This window comes from Cebus imitator, unplaced genomic scaffold (assembly GCF_001604975.1).
Source record: "Cebus imitator isolate Cc_AM_T3 unplaced genomic scaffold, Cebus_imitator-1.0 Scaffold36, whole genome shotgun sequence".
Classification (NCBI taxonomy): Eukaryota; Metazoa; Chordata; class Mammalia; order Primates; family Cebidae; genus Cebus; species Cebus imitator.
Genome location: NW_016107351.1, coordinates 524889 through 533527, shown reverse-complemented (window position 1 = coordinate 533527; position 8639 = coordinate 524889). Strand labels below are relative to the sequence as shown.

The window sequence follows — 8639 nt, the reverse complement described above, 5'->3', positions numbered from 1 at the left end:
AGACCATCCTGGTCAACATGGTGAAACCCCGTCTCTACTAAAACTACAAAAAATTAGCTGGGCATGGTGGCACGTGCCTGTAATCCCAGCTACTCAGGAGGCTGAGGCAGGAGACTCCCTTGAACCTGGGAGGTGGAGGTTGCAGTGAGCCGAGAGAGATCGTGCCTTGCATTGCAGCCTGGGCAACAGACCGAGGCTCTGTCTCAAAAAAGGGGGAAAAAAATTAGCCAGGCCTGGTGGCATCGTGTGCCCGTAGTCCCAGCTCCTCAGGAGGCTAAGGCAAGAGGATCTCTTGAGCCCAGGAATTGGAGACTGCGGTGAGCTATGATCACACCACTGCACTCCAGCCTGGGTGACAGAGCGAGACCCTGTCCAGACAAAATCCAAAAACCAAACAAAACAACCCAGAATAGACTGTGGACATTAGTTGCTAACTCAGTTGACAGCAAGCCTGTGAAACTGGTACTATTCCTGGCTCCGTTTTGCAGTTGAAGCTGAGGCACAGTGGGCTGATGCTGCTGCCCCAGGCCATAGAGTCAGTGGTAGTGAGAATGAGTAGGATATAAGAGGCAGCTCTGCTTGTGGCTGTCTGTGAGCGGTAGAGTGAATGAATAGACCTTGGCCACACCCCAGAGACCACGGGACTTGGTGCAGAATAATGACAAAGTAGGCAAAATATCTCTATGTTGTGGAGGGCCGGGCATGGTGGCTCATACCTGTAATCCCAGCACTTTGGGAGGCTGAGGCAGATGAATCACGAGGTCAGGAGATCGAGACCCTCCTGGCTAACACGGTGAAACCCCATCTCTACTAAAAATAAAGAAAATTAGCTGGGCGTGGTGTTGTACGCCTGTAGTCCCAGCTACTCGGGAGGCCGAGGCAGGAGAATCGCTTGAACCCGAGAAGTGGAGGTTGCAGTGAGCTGAGATCACACCACTGCACCCCAGCCTGGGCGAGAGTGAGACTCCATCTCAAAAAAAAAAAAAAAAAAAATCCATGTTGTATAAAGTCAGAATAGAGGTTGCCTTTGGGGAACAGGATGGTGGGCGATGGAGAGAAGAGGTGTTTTGGATTGCAATGAGTACAGAGTCTTGATCTGGGCAATACTCACACCGTAGGAATAGATTGAGTTGGACTCTTTGGAGTTGTGCACTTTTCTGCATGTTCTTCAGTGACAATTTTCTTTTAAAAGAAAGAAGGTATTTTAAAGGGGAAGAATTACCTAATATGGGAAGTTAGGGAAGATTTCTGTGAGACATGGAAACAGATACAAAGCTGAAATCTGAAGGATTGCTAGGAAGGCACTGACGTGGCAAAAGGTGGAGGAAGAGTGATCCAGCCAGACACGGTGGCTCACGCCTGTAATCCCAGCACTTTGGGAGGCTGATGCAGGCGGATCACTTGAGCCCAGGAGTTCAAGAATAGTCTGGCCAACGTGGCAAAATGCCGTGTCTACTAAAAATACAAAAATTAGCCAGGTGTGATGACGTGCACCTATAATCTTACCTACTCCAGAGGCTGAGACAGGAGAATCACTTGAACTCCAGAGGCGAGGTGAAGGTTGCAGTGAGCCGAGATCGCACCACTGCACTCCAGCCTGGTGACAGAGTAAGACTCCCATCTCAAAAAAAAAAAAAAAAAAAAAAGTGTTCCAAGCAGTGGTGACATGGTAGCAGTGGTGGGGCTCTGAGGCTGAGAAGGTAGGGACTCTGAAGAACTGAAAGAAGGCTGAAGAAAGCTGGAAGACAGGAGCACGAGGAGTGTGTGTGTGTGTGTTGCATCTGTGCGTATGGTGTATCTGTGTCTGTATGTATGTTGTGTATGTTATGTCTGTGTGTATGGTGTATCCGTGTCTGTACGTCGTGTGTGTGTGTCTGTGTGTAAGGGTGGAGCCCCAGGCGAGGATGGGGAAGTGGGCAGGGCAGTGGTGTGTGGGGCAGGGCAGTGGTGTGTGGGGCAGGAGGACAGGAAAGGCCGCTGGCCCTGACCGCTTCTGTTTTGTTTTTTTTTTTTTGAGACGGAGTTTCGCTCTTGTTACCCAGGCTGGAGTGCAATGGCGCGATCTCGGCTCACCGCAACCTCCGCCTCCTGGGTTCAGGCAATTCTCCCGCCTCAGCCTCCTGAGTAGCTGGGATTACAGGCATGCGCTAGCTACCATGCCCAGCTAATGTTTTGTATTTTTAGTAGAGACGGGGTTTCACCATGTTGACCAGGATGGTCTGGATCTCTTGACCTCGTGATCCGCCCACCTCGGCCTGCCAAAGTGCTGGGATTACAGGCGTGAGCCACCGTGCCCGGCCGGCCCTGACCTCTTCTTTAGGGATCACTGCCATGTGGTGAGCAGGGGGACCCCTGTAGTCCTGGGGAGTCAGATGGAAGGGACGTCTCAAGATGAGATGGTTTCCAGTGCTAGGCAGGAGGTAGCATAGGACTTGGTGGTCTGTTCAGGTGAAAAGCGACCCCAGGTCACTGGCATACGCAGTCAGGGTGCCGCCTGCACCTGAGAGGCCAGGTGAGCATGTGTCCTACAGGTGGAACAGGACTGGAGTTGAGGTGTATGAGGATACTGACCGGTAACCCACATTCACAGTCCGCTATTTGCCAGACCTCAGTGGATTAGTGCCTTTGACGTTCCTCTCTCCGGACAACCTCCGATTCAACCATAGCACTATAGGAGTATAGTCCAATACCAGAAAGCACAAGCCCTCTTCTTCCAGTACAGTGTCTGACCCTGTAGCCTGTGCTGTGGACGAGTGCCTTTGAAAACACTGTCCATGTCTATGGAATCCTCAGTCAGGATAGCTTTGGTGTGAAGTTATAATGCTAGAGGAAAACATATCTACAGAACCTTTCCAGAGCTAACCTTGCCTCCCTCCATTTCCCCTGCTTCTGTTATTTTTCTGACAGGCCAGAAGAATGTTTGAAGGGGAGATGGCAAGTTTAACTGCCATCCTGAAAACAAACACAGTGAGAGTGCCCAAGCCCATCAAGGTTCTGGATGCCCCAGGCGGCGGAAGCGTGCTGGTGATGGAGCACGTGGACATGAGGCATCTGAGCAGGTGGGTCTTCATAACACCCTCCTGCTGGCTTCACACCATCCCCCCCCCACCCACGCTGGCTTTATTATCTGAGCCGGCGCATCTTCACACCGGCCCCAGCTGGCTTTATTTCCCACCAAGTGGTTCTCTGATAACTGAAGCTTGTACTGGGGGCACCATTTTGAGGCGTGTGACACAAAGAACCCCATGACTCCACATATCATGAGTTCTGCAGAAGGAAGAGCAGGCGCTTCTTGCAACCAAGGGCAGTAGCAAGAGGAATCTCCCAAAGTGGGATACTGACCAAGACTCTGCTGTGGGCCGGATGCTGTGGCTCATGCCTGTAATCCCAGCACTTTGGGTGGCCGAGGCAGGTGAATCACGAGGTCAGGAGTTTGAGACCAACCTGGGCAACATGGTGAAACCTGTCTCTAGTAAAAATAAATTAGCTGGGCATGGTGGTGCGCCCCTGTAGTCCCAGCTACTCGGGAGGCTGAGGCATGAGAATCACTTGAACCCGGGAGGCAAAGGTTGCAGTGAGCTGAGATCACACCACTCGGGAGGCTGAGGCATGAGAATCGCTTGAACCCGGGAGGCAGAGGTTGCAGTGAGCTGTGATCACACCACTGCAGCCTAGCCTAGGTAATAGAGCGAGACTCAGACTCAAAAACGAAAAACCCTGCTGCAAACTTGAATGAGGCTGGGAAAGATTGTCAAATAATCAGCACCTTTATCCCCCTCATGCTTTCTGTCCTCAAAATGTTCAACCTAGTGTCTGGGCACGGTGGCTCACCCCTGTAATCCCAGCACTTTGGGAGGCTGAGGCAGGCAGATCAATTGAGGTCAGCAGTTTGAGACCAGCCTGGCCAACACAGTAAAACCCCAACACAGTAAAAATACAAAAAATTAGCCAGGTGTGGTGGTGGGTGCTTGTAATCCCAGCTACTCTGGAGGCTGAGGCAGGAGAATGGTTTGAACTCTGGAGGTGGAGGTTGTAGTGAGCGGAGATCATGCCACTGCACTCTAGCCTGGGCAACAGAGCGAGACCCTGTCTCAAAAAAAAACCGGAATGTTTGGCCGGGCATGGTGGCTTATGGCTGTAATCCCAACACTTTGGGAGGCTGAGGTGGGTGGATCACGAGTTCAAGAGATTGAGCAACATGGTGAAACGCTGTGTCTACTAAAAACACAAAAATTAGCTTGGCGTGGTGGTGCACACCTATAGTCTCAGCTACTTGGGAGGCCTAGGCAGGAGAATGGCTTGAACCCAGGAGGCGGAAGTTGCAGTGAGCCAAGATCACACCACTGCACTCTAGCCTGGCCTGTGGAGCGAGACTCCATCTCAATAAAACAAAAAAACAGGCTAGGTGTGGTGGTTCATGCCTGTAATCCCAGCACTTTGGGAGGCTGAGGCCGGTGGATCATGAGGTCAAGAGTTCGAGACCAGCCTGTCCAATATTGTGGAACCCTGTCTCTACTAAAAAAAATTAAAAAATTGGTCGTGCATGGTGGTGTGCACCTTTAGTCCCAGCTACTCGGGAGGCTGAGGCATGAGAATCACTTAAACCCAGGAGGCAGAGGTTGCAGTGAGCTGAGATCGTGCCACTGTACTCCAGCCTAAGCGACAGAGTGAGACTCCGTCTCAAAAAAATAAAAGTTTGCCCCTCTTTATGTGCCCTGAGACTGACTGGTGAGTGTGTCTCGCCTTTCTCTGTGTCATCTGTTTAGTTGCTGCCTTTTGCTTTGACAGTCATGCTGCAAAGCTTGGAGCCCAGCTGGCCGATTTGCACCTTGAGAACAAGAAGCATGGAGAGACGCTCCTGAAAGAGGCGGGCACAGTGGGTATGGTGCTGCGCTGCTGTGGTGCTCCTGTTTAGAGGAGAACGTTGAGCCAGTGTGGGCTCGGAGGCGGGGCTGTGCAGCGGCCGTGGGAGGGTCAGACGTGTGATGATACCAGAGCAAAGGAACGTCAGCCCTGAGCCGCATCTCACAGTGCACTGAGCACTGAATGTGATGAGTGTGTGTCCTAAATGCATTCGAAACACGGAAAACGTTTGCTGGACACGAGACCTTCCCTGGTGTTACAGTTGCTTTTACCTCTCCTTCCCCAGATGAGTCTAAGCAGAGGTCCTCTGGCTATGTTTAAAGAGCAAGACCTTTAAGCACAGGGTCTCTCCTTGTAAAACAGTCATACTTGAGGCTCAGAATTACAGCCGTCCTGTCTGACCTTTCTGGAGTGTAATGCGCTGTCAGGATTGAGGGAATTTTCCGGTATTTTAATCTGCTGACATTCAGAATCTGTGCAGCCCATGTGGTAAATGTGAGGCAGACGAGCTGCCAATCAGAGCAGATAACTAAGGATCTTCTGTATGAGGCATGCAGCTGGACAGTCTGTTCTGTGAGGGTCCATGACGGGCGCCCCCCAGGCCACCTGTCTGGTGACATCCACTGAGAGGCCCCCAGGCTCCCTGTCTTGTCCCTTCTAATCTCAGAGGGTTTAGTCCATTGGGATTTCCCTTGAGTTAGGGAGACTGCAGAGGAGTGAGACGATTTCTTTTTTTCTGAGATGGAGTTTTGCTCTTATTGCCCGGCTGGATTGCAGGGGCGTTATGTCGGCTCACTGCCACCTCCGCCTCTTGGTTTTAAGCGATTTTCCTGCCTTGGCCTCCCGAGTAGCTGGGATTACAGGTAGAGAGGGTGTTTCGCCATGTTGGCCAGGCTGGTCTTGAACTCCTGACCTCAGGTGATCCACCCGCCTCAGCTTCCCAAAGTGCTTGGATTACAGGCGTGAACCACCATGCCCAGCCTGAGATTATTTCAAAGCACAGGAGTCTATCTGGCATACATGGCAGCAGATCTGCCACTGAGAGCCATTCCTCCTGATGGATTGGGGGCAGATTCTTTTTCTTCTTTATTTTATTTATTTATTTATTTATCTGTCTATCTATCTATCTATCTATCTGTCTATCTAGAGAGGAAGTCTCACTCTTTTCCTCTAGGCTAGAGTGCAATGGTGTAATCTTGGCTCACTGCAACCTCCGCCTGCCTTGGCCTCCCAAAGTGCTGGAATTGCAGGTGTGAGCCACGGTGCCTGGCCTGCTTTTTATTTTTTATTTATTTATTTATTTTTGAGACGGAGTTTCACTCTTGTCGCCCAGGCTGGAGTGCAATGGCGTGATCTCGGCTCACTGCAACCTTTCCTCCTGAGTTCAAGTGATTCTCCTGCCTCAGCCTCCCAAGTAGCTGGGATTATAGGCGCCTGCCACCACACCCAGCCAATTTTTATATGTTCAGTAGAGATGGGATTTCACCATGTTGGGCCAGGTGTTCTCAAACTCCTGACCTCAGGTGATCCGCCCACCTCAGTCTCCCAAAGTATCTTTTTCCTCTTTAAGAGGGCCTTTCTCTTTTTTTTTCCCCTGACAGTGCGTGGTCCTCCCCCTCGGCCCCATGTGTCCTGTTGGGATGTGAGACAGGTCACCTGAGAGGTGCCTGTGAGCTCCCTGTCCTGTCTGCGTCCTCTGGTGCCACTCCTTGGGAGCAGCTAGTGTCTTTGATGCCAACGTGCTGGAGCAGGCCCTGTTTCGGGTGTTCTGTGGGTTGGTGGAGACCCAGGCCCTGTTTGTCTCTGGTGGGGGCATAAGCTTGTAGGAGTTCACTGAGGTTGTGTCTGAAGGTGACTCAGTTTTGAGAGTGGTGGCTGGGATCCCTTGGAACTAACTCATTTTTCTTCTTTTTTCTTTTGCCTGGAAGGGAGGGGAGGTGGGCAGGAGGAACGGCCGTTTGTGGACCGGTTTGGATTTGACGTGGTGACGTGCTGTGGATACCTTCCCCAGGTGAGTGTATTTCACAGTCAGGTCAGCTGTTCAGACACAGTGGGGGAGGCACACCCCCTTCCTTTTTTTGTGAGCTTTAGTAAAAGTATTTGCACCATTTTTTGTTTGCTGGTGTTTAAGAGGTTGACATGAGGTTGACCCACCTAATGTGCTAGGTAAGCATGAAGAAACCAAGGAGGACCAGCAAGTTAGATGCTGAATTTTAAGGTGGGTAAAAATGAGGGACTGTAACAGATGTTTTCTTTTAAATATACTAAACTCTCAAAGAGAGTGGAATGACGAGGGTTTGTAACTTTCAGTTGTGTGATTTTATGGTTGCTTCCTTCTGCATTTCAGCCTGGGAAATTCTGCTTGATGCCTAGCACGTGTGGAGTGGACAGGGTGCTGGCTTCTTGGGAGGGGGATACAGATGAACCTAGAAAACTTTCTGGGGTTTGCTGGCGGGCACAGGGGCAGTAGAAAGACTTGGAAATGTAGGAGGTTGTCCAGAAACTTGCCGAGGGGCCAGGAGTGGCACACTCTGATCCTGCCTGCTCTGGGGGGTTTTGTAGCCAGGTGTGCCCCTTCCTGTCGTGGCTGTCCTCACACTTTGTGTGTGTGCATATGTGTACGTGTGTGTGCATGCCTGTGTGCGATGTATGATGCTGGCACCATGACTGCTCCATGTGCTGCTCCGGCCTTGTGTGTCTGTCTCGCTTCCCGGGGTGGTGAGTCCCCTCTCGGGGGCACTGTGTGCATATGTGTCCGTGTGTGTACACACATGACTGTGTGCGATGCATGATGCTGGCACCGTGACTGCTCCATGTGCTGCTCCAACCTTGTGTGTCTGTCTCGCTTCCCCGGGTGGTGAGTCCCCTCTCGGGGTCCTTCTCAGCAGGGCTCCATGTGACCTCTTGTCATTGCTGTCTGGGGAGAGGCTGTCTCAGCAGATGCCAGAAGTGAGCCCTGGGTCAGGCAGCTCTGGCCTTCGTACTTCACTGTGAGTGCAAATTAAGAGGAAATGTTAGCCACTTGGCTTAGCAGCAAAAAAACCCCAATTTTTTATTTTAAATAAAAAAGCGAGGCTGGGCACAGTGGCTCATACCTGTAATCCCAGCGCTTTGGGAGGCCGAGGTGGGCAGATCATAAGAGATCCAGACCATCTTGGCCAACATGATGAAACCCTGTCTCTACTAAAAATACAAAAATGAGCCAGGCGTGGTGGCACGTGCCTGTAATCCCAGCTACTCAAGAGGCTGAGGCAGGAGAATCCCTTGAACCCAGGAGGCGAAGGCTGCAGTGCGCTGATATTGTGCCACTGCACTCCAGCCTGGTGACAGAGGGAGACTCCATTTCAAAAAATAATAATAAAATATAATACAATAGAAACAACTTAAAAAGCCCTGGTGGCTCATGCCTGTAATCCCAGCACTGTGGGAGGCCTAGGTGGGAGGATCACTTGAGCCTGGGAGTTTGAGACCCCTTTCTAGTAAAAATACACAATATGAGCAGTTGTGTGCCTATAGTTCCAGCTACTTGGGAGGCTGAGGTGGGAGAATTGCTTAAGCCTGGGAGTTCAAGGCTACAGTGAGCTGTGATCGTGCCACTGCATTCCAGCCTGGGTAATAGAGCAAGACCTTGTCTCACAAAAAGAGAGAGAGAGAAGAAGGAAGGAGGAAGGGAGGGAGGGAATGTTCTAGAAGTATTCGTTCTTGGAAGGCTACAGAGTGGATCCTGAAGCATCCCCGTGCTTCCCACTGCTCTTGGGATAGGATCTGAGGTCTCA

At 51.2% G+C, this 8639-nt stretch overlaps 1 protein-coding gene across 1 annotated transcript in view; it reads left to right on the top strand.

The window, feature by feature from the left end:
* LOC108301602 (fructosamine 3 kinase related protein) overlaps window positions 1-8639 on the top strand; it is a 14321-nt gene that overhangs the window by 2031 nt on the left and 3651 nt on the right. The window contains exons 2-4 of the mRNA XM_017524714.2: window positions 2908-3059; window positions 4789-4880; window positions 6792-6874. Coding sequence (XP_017380203.1) covers window positions 2908-3059; window positions 4789-4880; window positions 6792-6874 — 327 coding nt within the window. The remainder of the gene's footprint in view (window positions 1-2907; window positions 3060-4788; window positions 4881-6791; window positions 6875-8639) is intronic.